General features: G+C 56.0%; 1 protein-coding gene across 1 annotated transcript in view; it reads right to left on the reverse strand.

Annotated features, from left to right (window-relative positions):
- LOC137355860 (ras-related protein Rab-1B) overlaps positions 1-20409 on the reverse strand; it is a 38788-nt gene that overhangs the window by 15646 nt on the left and 2733 nt on the right. The window contains exons 2-4 of the mRNA XM_068021452.1: positions 19366-19438; positions 11371-11466; positions 6163-6258 (exon numbers count right to left, since the gene is read on the reverse strand). Of these exons, the coding sequence (XP_067877553.1) occupies positions 6163-6258; positions 11371-11466; positions 19366-19438 (265 nt within the window). The remainder of the gene's footprint in view (positions 1-6162; positions 6259-11370; positions 11467-19365; positions 19439-20409) is intronic.

Raw genomic sequence — 20409 nt, forward strand, 5'->3', positions numbered from 1 at the left:
TGGTCTTCGATGGAGAGTTAAGGGACTGGAGGGATGGTCTTCGATGGAGGGATAGGGGACTGGAGGGATGGTCTTCGATGGAGAGTTAAGGGACTGGAGGGATGGTCTTCGATGGAGAGTTAAGGGACTGGAGGGATGGTCTTCGATGGAGAGTTAAGGGACTGGAGGGATGGTCTTCGATGGAGAGTTAAGGGACTGGAGGGATGGGCTTCGATGGAGAGTTAAGGGACTGGAGGGATGGTCTTCGATGGAGAGTTAAGGGACTGGAGGGATGGTCTTCGATGGAGAGTTAAGGGACTGGAGGGATGGTCTTCGATGGAGAGTTAAGGGACTGGAGGGATGGTCTTCGATGGAGAGTTAAGGGACTGGAGGGATGGTCTTCGATGGAGAGTTAAGGGACTGGAGGGATGGTCTTCGATGGAGAGTTAAGGGACTGGAGGGATGGTCTTCGATGGAGAGATAGGGGACTGGAGGGATGGTCTTCGATGGAGAGATAGGAGATTGGAGGGATGGTCTTCGATGGAGAGATAGGAGACTGGAGGGATGGTCTTCGATGGAGAGATAGGAGACTGGAGGGATGGTCTTCGATGGAGAGATAGGAGATTGGAGGGATGGTCTTCAATGGAGAGATAGGAGACTGGAGGGATGGTCTTCGATGGAGAGATAGGCGACTGGCGGGATGGTCTTCGATGGCGAGCTAGGAGACTGGAGGGATGGTCTTCGATGGAGAGATAGGAGACTGGAGGGATGGTCTTCGATGGAGAGATAGGAGACTGAAGGGATGGTCTTCGATGGAGAGATAGGAGACTGAAGGGATGGTCTTCGATGGAGAGATAGGAGACTGAAGGGATGGTCTTCGATGGAGAGATAGGAGATTGGAGGGATGGTCTTCAATGGAGAGCTAGGAGACTGAAGGGATGGTCTTCGATGGAGAGATAGGAGACTGAAGGGATGGTCTTCGATGGAGAGATAGGAGATTGAAGGGATGGTCTTCGAAGGAGAGCTTGGAGATTGGAGGGATCGTCTTCGATGGAGAGATAGGAGACTGGAAGGATGGTCTTCGATAGAGAGATAGGAGACTGGAAGGATGGTCTTCGATGGAGAGATCGGAGACTGGAGGGATGATCTTCGATGGAGAGATAGGAGACTGGAGGGATGGTCTTCGATGGAGGGATAGGAGACTGAAGGGATGATCTTCGATGGAGAGATAGGAGATTGGAGGGATGGTCTTCGATGGAGAGATCGGAGACTGGAGGGATGATCTTCGATGGAGAGATAGGAGATTGGAGGGATGATCTTCGATGGAGAGATAGGAGATTGGAGGGATGGTCTTCGATGGAGAGCTAGGAGATTGGAGGGATGGTGTTCGATGGAGAGCTAGGAGATTGGAGGGATGGTCTTCGATGGAGAGCTAGGAGATTGGAGGGATGGTCTTCGATGGAGAGATAGGAGACTGAAGGGATGGTCTTCGATGGAGAGTTAAGGGACTGAAGGGCTGGTCTTCGATGGAGAGATAGGAGACTGAAGGGATGGTCTTCGATGGAGAGATAGGAGATTGGAGGGATGGTCTTCGATGGAGAGTTAAGGGACTGGAGGGATGGTCTTCGATGGAGAGCTAGGAGATTGGAGGGATGGTCTTCGATGGAGAGATAGGAGACTGGAGGGATGGTCTTCGATGGAGAGTTAAGGGACTGGAGGGATGGTCTTCGATGGAGAGTTAAGGGACTGGAGGGATGGTCTTCGATGGAGAGTTAAGGGACTGGAGGGATGGGCTTCGATGGAGAGTTAAGGGACTGGAGGGATGGTCTTCGATGGAGAGTTAAGGGACTGGAGGGATGGTCTTCGATGGAGAGTTAAGGGACTGGAGGGATGGGCTTCGATGGAGAGTTAAGGGACTGGAGGGATGGGCTTCGATGGAGAGTTAAGGGACTGGAGGGATGGTCTTCGATGGAGAGTTAAGGGACTGGAGGGATGGTCTTCGATGGAGAGTTAAGGGACTGGAGGGATGGTCTTCGATGGAGAGTTAAGGGACTGGAGGGATGGTCTTCGATGGAGAGTTAAGGGACTGGAGGGATGGTCTTCGATGGAGAGATAGGGGACTGAAGGGATGGTCTTCAATGGAGAGTTAAGGGACTGGAGGGATGGTCTTCGATGGAGAGTTAAGGGACTGGAGGGATGGTCTTCGATGGAGGGATAGGGGACTGGAGGGATGGTCTTCGATGGAGAGTTAAGGGACTGGAGGGATGGTCTTCGATGGAGAGTTAAGGGACTGGAGGGATGGTCTTCGATGGAGAGTTAAGGGACTGGAGGGATGGTCTTCGATGGAGAGTTAAGGGACTGGAGGGATGGTCTTCGATGGAGAGTTAAGGGACTGGAGGGATGGTCTTCAATGGAGAGCTAGGAGATTGGAGGGATGGTCTTCGATGGAGAGATAGGAGACTGGAGGGATGGTCTTCGATGGAGAGATAGGAGACTGGAGGGATGGTCTTCGATGGAGAGCTAGGAGACTGGAGGGATGGTCTTCGATGGAGAGATAGGAGACTGGAGGGATGGTCTTCGATGGAGAGCTAGGAGACTGGAGGGATGGTCTTCGATGGAGAGATAGGAGACTGAAGGGATGGTCTTCGATGGAGAGATAGGAGACTGAAGGGATGGTCTTCGATGGAGAGATAGGAGACTGAAGGGATGGTCTTCGATGGAGAGATCGGAGACTGAAGGGATGGTCTTCGATGGATAGGAGATTGGAGGGATGGTCTTCGATGGAGAGCTAGGAGATTGGAGGGATGGTCTTCGATGGAGAGCTTGGAGATTGGAGGGATCGTCTTCGATGGAGAGATAGGAGACTGGAAGGATGGTCTTCGATGGAGAGATAGGAGACTGGAAGGATGGTCTTCGATGGAGAGATAGGAGACTGGAGGGATGATCTTCGATGGAGAGATAGGAGACTGGAGGGATGGTCTTCGATGGAGAGATAGGAGACTGAAGGGATGGTCTTCGATGGAGAGTTAAGGGACTGGAGGAATGGTCTTCGATGGAGAGCTAGGAGATTGGAGGGATGGTCTTCGATGGAGAGCTAGGAGATTGGAGGGATGGTCTTCGATGGAGAGCTAGGAGATTGGAGGGATGGTGTTCGATGGAGAGATAGGAGACTGAAGGGATGGTCTTCGATGGAGAGTTAAGGGACTGAAGGGATGGTCTTCGATGGAGAGATAGGAGACTGAAGGGATGGTCTTCGATGGAGAGATGGGAGACTGAAGGGATGGTCTTCGATGGAGAGATAGGAGACTGAAGGGATGGTCTTCGATGGAGAGATAAGGGACTGAAGGGATGGTCTTCGATGGAGAGCTAGGAGATTGGAGGGATGGTCTTCGATGGAGAGCGAGGAGATTGGAGGGATGGTCTTCGATGGAGAGCTAGGAGATTGGAGGGATGGTCTTCGATGGAGAGATAGGAGACTGAAGGGATGGTCTTCGATGGAGAGATAGGAGACTGGAAGGATGGTCTTCGATGGAGAGATAGGAGACTGGAAGGATGGTCTTCGATGGAGAGATAGGAGACTGGAGGGATGATCTTCGATGGAGAGATAGGAGACTGGAGGGATGGTCTTCGATGGAGAGATAGGAGACTGAAGGCATGGTCTTCGATGGAGAGATAGGAGACTGAAGGGATGGTCTTCGATGGAGAGTTAAGGGACTGGAGGGATGGTCTTCGATGGAGAGCTAGGAGATTGGAGGGATGGTCTTCGATGGAGAGCTAGGAGATTGGAGGGATGGTCTTCGATGGAGAGCTAGGAGATTGGAGGGATGGTCTTCGATGGAGAGCTAGGAGATTGGAGGGATGGTCTTCGATGGAGAGCTAGGAGATTGGAGGGATGGTCTTCGATGGAGAGATAGGAGACTGAAGGCATGGTCTTCGATGGAGAGATAGGAGACTGAAGGGATGGTCTTCGATGGAGAGATGGGAGACTGAAGGGATGGTCTTCGATGGAGAGATAGGAGACTGAAGGGATGGTCTTCGATGGAGAGATAGGAGATTGGAGGGATGGTCTTCGATGCAGAGATAAGGGACTGAAGGGATGGTCTTCGATGGAGAGATGGGAGACTGAAGGGATGGTCTTCGATGGAGAGATGGGAGACTGAAGGTATGGTCTTCGATGGAGAGATGGGAGACTGAAGGGATGGTCTTCGATGGAGAGATTGGAGATTGGAGGGATGGTCTTCGATGGAGAGATAGGAGACTGAAGGGATGGTCTTCGATGGAGAGTTAAGTGACTGGAGGGATGGTCTTCGATGGAGAGCTAGGAAATAGGAGGGATGGCCTTCGATGGAGAGATAGGAGACTGAAGGGATGGTCTTCGATGGAGAGATAGGAGACTGAAGGGATGGTCTTCGATGGAGAGATAGGAGATTGGAGGGATGGTCTTCGATGGAGAGATAGGAGACTGGAGGGATGGTCTTCGATGGAGAGATAGGAGATTGGAGGGATGGTCTTCGATGGAGAGATGGGAGACTGAAGGGATGGTCTTCGATGGAGAGATGGGAGACTGAAGGGATGGTCTTCGATGGAGAGATGGGAGACTGAAGGGATGGTCTTCGATGGAGAGATAGGAGATTGGAGGGATGGTCTTCGATGGAGAGATAGGAGATTGGAGGGATGGTCTTCGATGGAGAGATAGGAGACTGAAGGGATGGTCTTCGATGGAGAGATAGGAGACTGAAGGGATGGTCTTCGATGGAGAGATAGGAGATTGGAGGGATGGTCTTCGATGGAGAGTTAAGGGACTGGAGGGATGGTCTTCGATGGAGAGATCGGAGATTGGAGGGATGGTCTTCGATGGAGAGTTAAGGGACTGGAGGGATGGTCTTCGATGGAGAGTTAAGGGACTGGAGGGATGGTCTTCGATGGAGAGATAGGAGACTGGAGGGATGGCCTTCGATGGAGAATTAGGAGACTGGAGGGATGGTCTTCGATGGAGAGATAGGAGACTGAAGGGATGGTCTTCGATGGAGAGTTAAGGGACTGGAGGGATGGTCTTCGATGGAGAGATAGGAGACTGGAGGGATGGCCTTCGATGGAGAATTAGGAGACTGGAGGGATGGTCTTCGATGGAGAGTTAAGGGACTGAAGGGATGGTCTTCGATGGAGAGATAGGAGACTGAAGGGATGGTCTTCGATGGAGAGCTAGGAGATTGGAGGGATGGTCTTCGATGGAGAGCTAGGAGATTGAAGGGATGGTCTTCGATGGAGAGACAGGAGACTGGAGGGATGGTCTTCGATGGAGAGATAGGAGACTGGAGGGATGGTCTTCGATGGAGAGATAGGAGATTGGAGGGATGGTCTTCGATGGAGAGATAGCAGACTGAAGGGATGGTCTTCGATGGAAAGATAGGAGACTGGAGGGATGGTCTTCGATGGAGAGTTAAGGGACTGAAGGGATGGTCTTCGATGGAGAGATAGGAGACTGAAGGGATGGTCTTCGATGGAGAGATAGGAGACTGGAGGGATGGTCTTCGATGGAGAGATAGGAGACTGAAGGGATGGTCTTCGATGGAGAGATAGGAGATTGGAGGGATGGTCTTCGATGGAGAGATAGGAGACTGGAGGGATGGTCTTCGATGGAGAGCTAGGAGATTGGAGGGAAGGTCTTCGATGGAGAGATAGGAGACTGAAGGGATGGTCTTCGATGGAGAGATAGGTGATTGGAGGGATGGTCTTCGATGGAGAGATAGGAGACTGAAGGGATGGTCTTCGATGGAGAGTTAAGGGACTGGAGGGATGGTCTTCGATGGAGAGTTAAGGGACTGGAGGGATGGTGTTCGATGGAGAGATAAGAGACTGGAGGAATGGGGCTTGATGGAGAGTTAAGGGACTGGAGGGATGGTCTTCGATGGAGAGATAAGGGACTGGAGGGATGGTCTTCGATGGAGAGTTAAGGGACTGGAGGGATGGTCTTCGATGCAGAGTTAAGGGACTGGAGATATGGTCTTCGATGGAGAGATAGGAGACTGGAGGAATGGGGCTTGATGGAGAGTTAAGGGACTGGAGGGATGGTCTTCAATGGAGAGATAGGGGACTGGAGGGATGGTCTTCGATGGAGAGATAGGGGACTGGTGGGATTTGATTTGATGGATGAAGAGGCTCCACGTTCTCCATTTGCCTCACCTGATCTGTGACATCATATACAACGATAATCCCATGGGCTCCTCTGTAGTAACTTGATGTGATTGTTCGAAACCGTTCCTGACCTGCTGTGTCCCACTGACAAAAAGAACAAACCAGTCAGAGGAAAAAGGCCGAGATGTCAGGATTCCAACAAGCCGGGTCTGAGCATCCCTCAGTGTGATATCGAGGTAAACAGCAGGAGCTACTCCAGTACGATATGTGACTCAGTCAAAGCAGCAGTCAGGATAAAACAATGGACTCTGTGTCCTTCACACTGTGGTCAATGGAGAGTTAGGGGACTAGAGGGATGGGTTTCGATAGCAGCATCTGGGGACCAGAGGAATGACCTGCATGATTGGGATACCTGTTCACTCAGTAAACACTCACCATCTATGCTGTTAAATGGAGATTGCACCCTCAATTAAGGCTCGGATTCTGTTCTTCAGGAACAATCCTGGCCTCTGGGAGAGGAGGGGCAAAATGAGTGGCTGAATGGTCTTCTTGTGTTCCTGTAACTGAACAATGAACTCAGTTGCAGTTCCCAGGCAGCACTGGAAACAGGCTGAGTTTACAAGCAGACAAATGAAGAAGACGAGGCAGCCACAGCCCGTCAATCACCCGGGCAGACAGCTCCGCCTCCATGCAGGGCACACAGCTCCGCCTCCAACCAGGGCCCTGTCAATCACCCGGGCAGACAGCTCCGCCTCCAACCGGGGGCCCTGTCAATCACCTGGGCAGACAGCTCCGCCTCCAACCAGAGCCCTGTCAATCACCTGGGCAGACAGCTCCGCCTCCAACCAGGGCCCTGTCAATCATCCGGGCAGACAGCTCCGCCTCCAGCCAGGGCCCTGTCAATCACCCGGTCAGACAGCTCCGCCTCCTTTCCTGTGGCTTAAGGAGGATTTGGGGGGATGGGGAGGAGGCAGTCATTAGGAGTGGGAATGTGGGCAGAGGGGCTGAGGGACTGGGTGAGGTTGATCTGCGAGGGGTTAAGGACATGTTGGGCCTATTCATACAGGAGGTCCTTGCTGGAAACTCCTTCAAATCCCTCCCCCCCCACACCGTGACAAACCTCCCCCCCCAACCACACACCGTGACAAATCACCCCCCCCAACCCCACACCGTGACAAACCTCCCCCCCCAACCCCACACCGTGACAAACCTCCCCCCCCAACCACACTGCGTGACAAATAACCCCCCCCCCCCACCACACACCGTGACAAACCTCCCCCCCCCAACCACACTGCATGACAAATAACCCCCCCCCACCACACACTGTGACAAACCTCCCCCCCCAACCACACTGCGTGACAAATCACCCCCCCCAACCACACACCGTGACAAACCTCCCCCCCCAACCACACTGCGTGACAAATCACCCCCAACCCCACACTGTGACAAACCTCCCCCCCCAACCACACTGCGTGACAAATAACCCCCCCCCACCACACACTGTGACAAACCTCCCCCCCCCAACCACACTGCATGACAAATAACCCCCCCCCAACCACACACCGTGACAAACCTCCCCCCCCAACCACACTGCGTGACAAATCACCCCCCCCAACCACACACCGTGACAAACCTCCCCCCCCAACCACACTGCGTGACAAATCACCCCCCCCAACCACACACTGTGACAAACCTCCCCCCCCCAACCACACTGCGTGACAAATCACCCCCCCCAACCCCACACCGTGACAAACCTCCCCCCCCAACCCCACTGCGTGACAAATAACCCCCCCCCACCACACACTGTGACAAACCTCCCCCCCCCAACCACACTGCGTGACAAATAACCCCCCCCCACCACACACTGTGACAAACCTCCCCCCCCCAACCACACTGCGTGACAAATAACCCCCCCCACCACACACTGTGACAAACCTCCCCCCCCAACCACACTGCGTGACAAATCACCCCCCCCAACCCCACACCGTGACAAACCTCCCCCCCCAACCACACTGCGTGACAAACCTCCCCCCCCCAACCACACTGCGTGACAAATCACCCCCCCCAACCCCACACCGTGACAAACCTCCCCCCCCCAACCACACTGCGTGACAAATCACCCCCCCCCACCACACACCGTGACAAACCTCCCCCCCCCAACCACACTGCATGACAAATAACCCCCCCCCACCACACACTGTGACAAACCTCCCCCCCCCAACCACACTGCGTGACAAATAACCCCCCCCCCCACCACACACCGTGACAAACCTCCCCCCCCAACCACACACCGTGACAAACCTCCCCCCCCCAACCACACTGCATGACAAATAACCCCCCCCCACCACACACTGTGACAAACCTCCCCCCCCAACCCCACACCGTGACAAATCACCCCCCCCAACCCCACACCGTGACAAATCACCCCCCCCAACCCCACACCGTGACAAATCACCCCCCCCAACCCCACACCGTGACAAATCACCCCCCCCAACCCCACACTGTGACAAACCTCCCCCCCCAACCCCACACCGTGACAAATCACCCCCCCCAACCCCACACCGTGACAAATCACCCCCCCCAACCCCACACCGTGACAAACCTCCCCCCCCAACCCCACACTGTGACAAACCTCCCCCCCCAACCCCACACCGTGACAAACCTCCCCCCCCAACCCCACACCGTGACAAACCCCCCCCAACCCCACACCGTGACAAATCACCCCCCCCCAACCCCACACCGTGACAAACCTCCCCCCCCAACCCCACACCGTGACAAACCTCCCCCCCCAACCCCACACCGTGACAAACCTCCCCCCCCAACCCCACACTGTGACAAACCTCCCCCCCCAACCCCACACCGTGACAAACCTCCCCCCCCAACCCCACACCGTGACAAACCCCCCCCAACCCCACACCGTGACAAATCACCCCCCCCCAACCCCACACCGTGACAAACCCCCCCCAACCCCACACCGTGACAAATCACCCCCAACCCCACACCGTGACAAATCACCCCCCCCAACCCCACACCGTGACAAATCACCCCCCCCAACCCCACACCGTGACAAACCCCCCCCCCCCAACCACACACCGTGACAAATCACCCCCCCCAACCCCACACCGTGACAAATCACCCCCCCCAACCCCACACCGTGACAAACCCCCCCCCCCAACCACACTGCATGACAAATCACCCCCCCCAACCACACACCGTGACAAATCACCCCCCCCAACCACACACCGTGACAAATCACCCCCCCCCCACCACACTGCGTGACAAATCACCCCCCCCCACCACACTGCGTGACAAATCACCCCCCCCAACCACACACCGTGACAAACCTCCCCCCCCAACCCCACACCGTGACAAATCACCCCCCCCAACCACACTGCGTGACAAATCACCCCCCCCCACCACACACCGTGACAAACCCCCCCCCCCCAACCACACTGCATGACAAATAACCCCCCCCCACCACACACCATGACAAACCCCCCCCAACCCCACACCGTGACAAACCCCCCCCAACCCCACACCGTGACAAATCACCCCCCCACGCACACCGTGACAAACCACCCCCCCCAACCCCACACCGTGACAAACCCCCCCCAACCCCACACCGTGACAAATCACCCCCCCACGCACACCGTGACAAACCACCCCCCCCAACCCCACACCGTGACAAACCACCCCCCCCCACCCACACCGTGACAAATCACCCCCCCCCCACCCACACCGTGACAAACCACCCCCCCCAACCACACACCGTGACAAACCCCCCCCACGCACACCATGACAAACCACCCCCCACCCACACCGTGACAAACCCCCCCCCCAAGCACACCGTGACAAACCAGCCCCCCCACCCACACCGTGACAAACCCCCCCCCATGCACACCGTGACAAACCCCCCCCCAAGCACACCGTGACAAACCACCCCCCACCCACACCGTGACAAACCCCCCCCCCATGCACACCGTGACAAACCCCCCCCCCAACCACACCGTGACAAACCACCCCCCACCCACGCACACCGTGACAAACCACCTCCCGCCCACACCGTGACAAACCACCCCCCACGCACACCGTGACAAACCACCCCCCGCCCACACCGTGACAAACCTCCCCCCACGCACACCGTGACAAACCACCCCCCCCCCACCCACACCGTGACAAACCCCCCCACGCACACCGTGACAAACCACCCCCCGCCCACACCGTGACAAACCTCCCCCCACCCACACCGTGACAAACCAGCCCCCACCCACACCGTGACAAACCAGCCCCCACCCACACCGTGACAAACCAGCCCCCACCCACACTGTGACAAATCACCCCCCCCAACCACACCGTGACAAACCACCCCCCACCCACGCACACCGTGACAAACCACCCCCCACCCACCCACACCGTGACAAACCCCCCCACGCACACCGTGACAAACCTCCCCCCACCCACCCACACCGTGACAAATGCCCCCATGCACACCGTGACAAACCCCCCCCCACGCACACCGTGACAAATGCCCCCATGCACACCGTGACAAATCATCCCCCCCACCCACACCGTGACAAACCCCCCCCCACCCACACCGTGACAAATGCCCCCACGCACACCGTGACAAACCCCCCCCCCACGCACACCGTGACAAATGCCCCCACGCACACCGTGACAAATGCCCCCACGCACACCGTGACAAATGCCCCCACGCACACCGTGACAAATCATCCCCCCCACGCACACCGTGACAAACCCCCCCCATGCACACCGTGACAAATCATCCCCCCCACCCACACCGTGACAAACCCCCCCCACGCACACCGTGACAAATGCCCCCATGCACACCGTGACAAATCATCCCCCCCACCCACACCGTGACAAACCCCCCCCCCACGCACACCGTGACAAATGCCCCCATGCACACCGTGACAAACGCCCCCCCACCCACACCGTGACAAACCCCCCCCCCCACGCACACCGTGACAAATGCCCCCATGCACACCGTGACAAATCATCCCCCCCACCCACACCGTGACAAACCCCCCCCCCACGCACACCGTGACAAATGCCCCCATGCACACCGTGACAGACCCCCCCCCACGCACACCGTGACAGACCCCCCCCCACGCACACCGTGACAGACCCCCCCCCCAAACATACTGTGACAAACCCCCCCCCGCCACACATACTCTGACAAACCCCCCCACACATACTGTGACAAAGCGTCTCGCTGCCAGACTGAGCCATACTCACAATCTGTAGTTTGATGGTTTTACCATCTAACTCAATAGTTCTGATCTTGAAGTCAACCCCGATGGTGCTGATATAACTCTCTGTGTAAGTGTCATCCTAAAGAAGGAAAGAACTGAGTTAACCTTTTACACATAGGGCATCCACTCACACACATACAAAACATAAAGACGCACGCGCAAAAAAATGCACGAGCAAAAAAACGCACGCACGTAATGACACACGCACAAAAACATAAAGACACACATACATACACAGTTACACATATGTGACACACCATTGAGACAGAAAGGCACACAAAGAACCAGAGAGGAACTACAGCCTCCATCACTGATACTTATACCAATAAACTAGAGGAAACTCACACCCAACGCATTCAATATTGTGTAGAGGGAGCTTTACTCTGTATCTAAACCCTTTACATAAGGTGGCCTTTATACCCCAGGCACCTTTTCTTTTGCTTTAGGGGGTCTAAATTCCCCAATCCCCTTTTATATACATTGTAAATAAATAACTTTGTTAAAAACAGGTAAATAAAACAAAACTCAAATTAAAATGCCATTCTCGGCGTCGACAATGCACTCCAGTCCCTGCAGTGCCCACCGGTCGCGGAAGACCTCAAGCGTACCGGCGGACACCGCATGCTCCTTTTCCAGGGACAACCGGGCGCGAACGTAACCACGGAAGAGGGGCAGGCAATCATGGAGAACAGTCCCCTGACGGCCTGCAGCCTGGACCTGTGAATTGCCACCTTGGCCAGGCCCAGGAGCAGACCGACGAGGAGATCCCCCTCCCGGCCCGCGCCCCTCCGCACCGGGTGCCAAAAGATCAGGAGCGTGGGACTGAAGTGCAGCCAAAACTTGAGGAGCAGCCCCTTCAGATACTCAAAGAGGGGCTGCAACCTCACACACTCCGTATATATGTGGAACACGGACTCGTCCAGGCCACAGAAAGTACAGGCGGCCTGGGAGTCTGTGCACCTGCTTAAAAGTCTATTGCACGGGACTGCCCTGTGCAGCACCCTCCACCCCAGGTCCCCGATGTAAAGGGGGAAGACTCCCACGTAGAGACCTCCACCAGGATTTCCAATCGCTGCCAGAAGGCAACATGGACCGCCAGGGCGTGTCCAGCCGGCTGATGAAGTAGAGAGTGTGCAGGAGCAGCCCGAGCAGGAAACCCCCTCCTCGCCGTGTGGAATGGCATGGAGGGCATTTCCGAGAGGCAGCTCGGGTTGTGCGGGACCGGCTCCCGAGGACGGTTTCGGGGCCTGGGTCCGATGAGCAATTCCGATGAGCGTTCCGCACTCCCGAGCCCCTTCGCCACCCGCAGTGAGGAGCGTCCCCGGAGTCAGCCGCCCAGACAGCCGAGGCGCTCTCCTCCACTGGTGGGGGAGCGCCCTGACTGGAGGCGACCATGTTCCAGACTCGGAACAGATCCCGGTAAAAGACAGGCAACTCCCTCAGAGAGGCGCGGCTAACGGTCTCCACCGGGAGCTGCGTGTCATCTTGAAGGCAGTGACACTGGCAGAAAAAATACGTCACCAGCGCACACCATCTGGGAGGATGCCCGACGTACAGGTATCTCTGCAGGGTCCGAAGACGGAGAGTCGCAGCCTGGGTGCGGACGCACACCAGCGACTGACCGCCCTCCTCGATCGGGAGACTCAGGACCGTGGCAGAGACCCAGTGTTTCCTCTTGCCCCAGAAGAAATCGACGAGTTTCTTCTGGATCTTGGTGGCAAATACGGGGGAGCGGGGCCAAAGTGACCAACCGGTACCACAACATGGAGGCCACCAGTTGGTTTATGACCAACGCTCGGCCCCTGTAGGAAAGCACTCGGAGCAGTCCTGGCCAGCGCCCCAGCCGAGTGGTGACTTGTGTCTCCCACTCCTGCCAGTTTGCCAGCCAGGCTTCCTCAGCGGGGCCAAGATGGACTCCCAGATAGAGGAGGTGCGTAGTGCTCCACTCAAAAAGTGTTAACTCCTCCGGCAGGGAGTCCACCCGCCACTGACCCACCAGGACGCTGGAACATTTCTCCCAATTGATCCTCGCAGAGGACGTGGCAGAAAAGGTCTGCTGGCAGTCGCGCATCCTCCGCAAGGCAATGGGATCTGTGACCACGAGGAGCACATCGTCGGCGTAAGTCGAGAGGACGACCCGCGTGGCCAGCTCGCGCAAAGCCAAACCCGTTAAAACTTCTGCGAAGCAGGAACGGGAACGGCTCCACGCAGATAGTATACAATTGGCCGGACATGGGGCATCCCTGACGTACTCCTCTCCCAAAGTGAAGGGGCGCCATCAAGGACCCGTTAACTTTGACCAGACACTCTGCGGCCCTCTATAAAAGTCGGACCCGGGCCCAAATGAGGCCCGAGTCCGAATGCGCGCAGAGTCTGAAAAGGTATTCGTGATCCACCCTGTTGAACGCCTTCACCTGATCGAAGGATAGAAAGGCGACCGACTGACCAGTCCTCTGGGAAAGATGGATCAGGCTCCGGACCAGGTGGATGTTGTCCTGGATGGACCGGCCCGGGACCGTGTAGGACTGGTCGGGGTGGATCATGTGGGCCAGCACGGAGCCCAGGCGGGTAGACAGAGCCCGGGCAAAGATATTATAATCCGTGCTGTGGAGGGAGACTGGACGCCAGTTCTTAAGCAAGCGGAGATCACCCCTCTTCGGCAGCAGGACGATGACAGGCTTTCCCCCAGGACCCGCGCGTAATTGCCTCCCCGGGACGTCCCAGAACGCCCTGAGGAACTCCACGGTCAGCCCGTCCAGCCCTGGGGATTTGCCCCTCGAGAGCTGGTGGAGGGCGCCAGTCAGCTCCGTCAACATGAGTGGAGCCTCCAATCCTCCGGGCTGACCTTTAGCAGGTCCTCCCACAAAACTCTACACGCATCTTCGCTGGACAAATCTGGAGAGAACAACGCACTGTAATAGGTAAGGACCAAATGGCCCATTCCCTCCGGATCCGTGACGGAAGATCTGTCGTAGGACAGCACCTCGCTCAGCTGCTTACGGACCCCCCGCCATTTTTCCAGCGAGTAGAAGAAGGGTGAGGCGCGGCCCAAATCTTCCAGGATCTGGATCCGCGACCTCACGTACGCGCCTCGGGACCCTATGAGCTGCAGGTCCCTCAGCGCGCCCTTCTTCTCTTTGTATGCCTGCCACAGGGCCGGGTCCGCGACGGCATGACCGAGGCGGGACTCCAAGTCGAGCATCTCCTTCTGCAGGCACCTGATCTCGGCTTCCCGCCTCTTGGTCAACCCCTTTCTGTACTCCTGACAAAAGACACAGATGTGAGTCTTGCCCACATCCCACCATAGCCTCAAGGAGGGGAAGTTCCCCTGCTTCCTTCTCCAGTCGGCCCAGAACTGACGGATCGAGTCCCGGAATCACTCGTCTTCCAGCAGCCGGTTGTTAAAGTGTCAGTATGCGGCCCCCGCCCGCGTGCGGAGCGGAGTGAACTCCACCCATACCAGGCGGTGGTCCGAGCATGGCACCAGCCACATGGAGGCTGCCAAGACGCGGGAGACGTACGCCTGTGAAATGTAGAGGCGGTCGATTCGGGACCCTCCTCCTCCAGACCTCCACGTGAAGGCTTTGGAGTTGGGATGGAGATTCCGCCAGACGTCCACCAAGTCGAGGGAGCTGATCAGTCCCCTCAACTTCTCCACCGACGCTTGGCCGCACTGGGGACCGGAGCGATCCCCCACCTCGAGGGTGCAGTTAAAATCCCCCCCCGAGGATGATGCACTCGCCGCTATCGATGGAGCTCAAGAGAGCAGACACTTCTTCAAAGAAGCGCACTTGCAACGCGCCGGGCCTGGGCACGTACACGTTCACAAAGTGGAGTGGCACGCTACCCAGGCGAACGGCGAGGTGGAGCAAGCTGCCCGGCACTAGCTCCTTGACCCCCAAGATCTCCGGCTGAAAGGTCGGGGCCAACAAGATAGCCACCCCACTAGAAATAGGGGTGAGATGACTCATGTAGACCCCACCCTGCCACTCCAGGAGCCAGGTGGCTTCGTCTCCCGGAACGGTGTGGGTTTCCTGCAGAAAGCTCACCGCGTATCTCCCTTCCCTAAGGACTGAGAGATTGTGAAATCTGCGGTGAGCCCCTCTGCTGCCGTTGATGTTGAGGCTGGCTATGGTTATCTTCATGTCAAAGGTACTTAAAACCCGTCACCAACACCTCACTGTGAGGAGGGAGTGGAAGTGCAACTGGCCCTCCACTCCCCCAGCAACCCATTGAGGAACACATTAAAACGGCACCTCTCAACCAGTTTCACGCCCGTACCCTTGCCCGCTTTCTTGAGGGCGGCACGGACGGACTGGATGATCAGCGCCAGATTCGACCAACGGCCGAGGGCCAGCTGAACTTTATCGTGGCAACCCCTGCAAGCCGTGAGGAAATCCTGGAGTTCCGCCGTGGGAATGAGAGGAGATTCGGTGGGAGGCACGAGGGACTCCACCACCTCACTGGCGATGGAATCAAGATCGTCCTCCGTGCCCCACATCGGGTCCCCATCCTCCTCCGGGTCGTCACCGCCAGCAGCCGACACACCCAGCACACACTGTGGGGTGGACGACCCAGCCGCGCCAGCTGGTCCCGCCTCCGTCACGATCCCACCCCCAGGACCGACCCTTCTGGGCCTTGCCCTCCTCTCCACTCAGGGCACCCGATCCAGTGGCAGATGGGAAGGTTTCTCCAGGAGCCTTCCCAGGCTCCCCCACCACAAGCAGGACTCCACTCACTCCCAAAGGGGGGGCCACATGTACAGGGGTCTCCCCCTCACCTCCAACCTGAGGGGTAGGGAGCTCCTGCCCAGGCTTAATGGTGGTGGTGGTAGGGGGAACCTGGGGACTCGAATCAGGAGCCAGCTCACCTCCAGCAGATGGGCCCTGCCCCTCAGAGCCCTTTGTTACCTCTGTGGAGGGGTGCTTTCTCCTCTTTTTATCCCCCCACCGGGGTGCGGAGGCTCAGAGACCTCCACGGCATCAGAGGCCTCCGCACCGTCTTTTTGCTTGGTTATCCTGGGCCTGAGCCCATTCCTGGGGCAGGTGGGTTCCCAGGATTGGGCCTTGGGCTGACCTCAGGCTTGGGTTGTGCTACTGTATCCAGGGGACGGGCTTCTCGGTGTTTATTCTTTCTCCGCCCCTTCCTTCCACTTGGACGGGCACTCCCTTCCCCACTAGAGGCCATTAAAACCACGGCCTCCGGAACCACCTGAACAGTTTCTGTTGGAGGTGTAGGGGGAAAGGGAGGAGGTGCAGCGGCATCGAGGTGGAGTTGGCCCACCCCCTTACAGGAATGGCACCGCGCCCTGTCCGAGGACCAGACGGTAGGCGGTTCCCTGGAACTGAGCAGCAAAGTGGCCTTCTGTGACCTCCTCCTGCACCTGCTGCACGAATAACTGGCAGCAGAAGGAGTAGACATGTCAGAGGTTGTTCTCCCGAAGACCGAGCGGGACTGGGGTGATCTCCGACCTCACCTCTCCCAGATGGTGCAGGTAGGAGAGGACGAGCTCATCGGGAATAAAGAGCAGGACGTTCGACAGAATTACACGCTGTGCAGTGGCCCCCTAGAGGGTCCACTGGCAGGAAAGTCCCGCCCATGGGGAGCCCCCCGCTCAGGGCGCGCTCTAACGCCCGCTCGGTCTTCAGGAAAAACACTGCCTTCCCGTACATCTTTGAGGCTGCGACAATGGCCGAGAGGCCGACAACCTCGGCCATTGCCTTAACGCATGACTCAATAGACATGGTTGGGTGGGTGTAACTTTTCACCCCATGCTTTGCTGCAGAATAGGAAGGCCCCGCCACCGGAGAGGACGGTGAAGCCATGGGGTAGAAGAGTCACACCCACCGTTGAATAGAGTTTGATATAAAGGAAAAAAAACAAATTGTCCCACAAAATACTCTGCTGGAGGTTATGGCAAGGGGAGAGAGGAGGGTCAGGAGGAATTAGTCTCTTTGCCAGTGTTAATTCAGGCAGTCCTTTCGCTGGTCTTCCAGTTGGTGGTGGGGTCAAGGGGTGCGATATCTTCACCTGGGACAGCTGTAAGCTGCCCAGACACACTCTGCTTCTGGTCTTGAGGGAAAACAGAAAAGAGAAAGTCTCTTCACCTGGGCAGCTCCAGCTATCACAGGCTAGGTCGTTGGGGTGGGGAGGGAGCTCCTATTCAATGCTGTAAAATACAGGAGCTCCCTGTTCAAACAAAACAGCCCCACCCAAGGTCTTTAGGTTTCTTCTTTCCCCCTCCCCACAACAATCAACGAAAGGACTTCAAAAAGCCAAACTCTCAAGAGCTGTCAGTTCTTTTGGCCTCCTGTTTTCCTCTTTTGTAGACCGGGATAGATGGAAAAACCCTCCTTTCAGTCTCAGTCTTCCTCTTGCAGCAATCACACAGTCAGCTGAACCTCCTTAACCACTCAGCACCTCCAATCAGGCAACAGCCAAACCCCGTTTTTTTTTTCTTTATCTACCCCGTATTTTTTCTCTATTTTTTTTCTTCTTTTCAATGGCATTACCATCACTGACTCCTCCACCATCAACATCCTGGGGGTGACCATTGACCGAAAACTGAACTGGACCAGCCATACTGTGGCGACAAGAGCAGGTCAGAGGCTGGGAATTCTGCAGTGAGTAACTCACCTCCTGACTCCCCAGTGCCTGTCCACCATCTACAAGGCATAAGTCAGGAGTGTGATGGAATACTCTCCACTTGGGAGTGTTTGATGGGGACAGTGTAGAGGGAGCTTTACTCTGTATCTAACCCCCGTGCTGTACCTGTCCTGGGAGTGTTTGATGGGGACAGTGTAGAGGGAGCTTTACTCTGTATCTAACCCCCGTGCTGTACCTGTCCTGGGAGTGTTTGATGGGGACAGTGTAGAGGGAGCTTTACTCTGTATCTAACCCCCGTGCTGTACCTGTCTTGGGAGTGTTTGATGGGGACAGTGTAGAGGGAGCTTTACTCTGTATCTAACCCCCCGTGCTGTACCTGTCCTGGGAGTGTTTGATGGGGGACAGTGTAGAGGGAGCTTTACTCTGTATCTAACCCCCGTGCTGTACCTGTCCTGGGAGTGTTTGATGGGGACAGTGCAGAGGGAGCTTTACTCTGTATCTAACCCCCCGTGCTGTACCTGTCCTGGGAGTGTTTGATGGGGGACAGTGTAGAGGGAGCTTTACTCTGTATCTAACCCCCCGTGCTGTACCTGTCCTGGGAGTGTTTGATGGGGACAGTGTAGAGGGAGCTTTACTCTGTATCTAACCCCCCGTACTGTACCTGTCCTGGGAGTGTTTGATGGGGGACAGTGTAGAGGGAGCTTTACTCTGTATCTAACCCCCGTACTGTACCTGTCCTGGGAGTGTTTGATGGGGACAGTGTAGAGGGAGCTTTACTCTGTATCTAACCCCCCGTGCTGTACCTGTCCTGGGAGTGTTTGATGGGGACAGTGTAGAGGGAGCTTTACTCTGTATCTAACCCCGTACTGTACCAGTCCTGGGAGTGTTTGATGGGGACAGTGTAGAGGGAGCTTTACTCTGTATCTAACCCCGTACTGTACCAGTCCTGGGAGTGTTTGATGTGGATAGTGTAGAGGGAGTTTTACTCTGTATCTAACCCCCGTACTGTACCTGTCCTGGGAGTGTTTGATATGGATAGTGTAGAGGGAGTTTTACTCTGTATCTAACCCTCGTACTGTACCTGTCCTGGGAGTGTTTGATGGGGGACAGTGTAGAGGGAGTTTTACTCTGTATCTAACCCCGTACTGTACCAGTCCTGGGAGTGTTTGATGGGGACAGTGTAGAGGGAGTTTTACTCTGTATCTAACCCCGTACTGTACCAGTCCTGGGAGTGTTTGATGGGGACAGTGTAGAGGGAGCTTTACTCTGTATCTAACCCTCGTACTGTACCTGTCCTGGGAGTGTTCGATGGGCGACACTGGGCACTATGTACTGATGAGTGCATGAACGAACACGAAGAATCTATACTTACTGCGAATCGGAGGAGAAGGCAAGATTTCCCAACCCCGGAATCTCCAATCAGCAGCAACTTGAATAGATAGTCACTGAAATCAAAAACAGCGACAGATGTGAAGAGGTGAGCAACAGTTCAGGAAGTTCTGATGAGGAGAACGTCCGTCACACCTCTCCCTCACCAACCACCCTGCACCACCCCCATGCTCGCACCACCGTTCCTGGCAGTATAAGCTCCTGTCGCATCAGCTCTCCGAAACTTGAAATGCTCTCTCTGGGAATAATAGCTGCCTCCCAGGAGAGCTAACTCAATCAACCTCAACATCGCAACGTACTAAAACATCCCCAAGGTGTTTCCCAGGAGTGTAAATCAGACAGAATTTGACCCTGAGCCACATAACGGGATATTAGGGACAGGTGACCAAAAGCTCGGTCAAAGAGGTCAGTTTTTAAGGAGCGTCTTAAAGGAGGAGAGAGAGAGGCGGAGAGATTTAGGGAGGGAATTCCAGAGCTTAGGGCCCCAGGCAGCTGAAGGCACGGCCACCAATGGTGGAGCGATGGGAATGGGTAATTTCCCTACACACAGTGATGGGACAGGGGTCTGTATCTGTGATACACACACACAGTGATGGGACAGAGGTCTGTATCTGTGATACACACACACAGTGATGGGACAGAGGTCTGCATCTGTGATACACACACACACAGTGATGGGACAGGGGTCTGTGTCTGTGATACACACAGTGATGGGACAGGGGTCTGTATTTGTGATACACAGACACACACACACACACACACACACAGTGATGGGACAGGGGTCTGTGTCTGATACACACACAGTGATGGGACGGGGTCTGTATTTGTGATACACACACACACACACACACACACACACACAGTGATGGGACAGGGGTCTGTATTTGTGATACACACACACACACAGTGATGGGACAGGGGTCTGTATCTGCGATACACATAGTGATGGGACAGGGGTCCCATTCTGCGATTCTCACACACAGTGATGGGACAGGGGTCTGTGTCTGCGATACACACACACAGTGAT

The sequence above is a fragment of the Heterodontus francisci genome, chromosome 44 (assembly GCF_036365525.1).
Source record: "Heterodontus francisci isolate sHetFra1 chromosome 44, sHetFra1.hap1, whole genome shotgun sequence".
Classification (NCBI taxonomy): Eukaryota; Metazoa; Chordata; class Chondrichthyes; order Heterodontiformes; family Heterodontidae; genus Heterodontus; species Heterodontus francisci.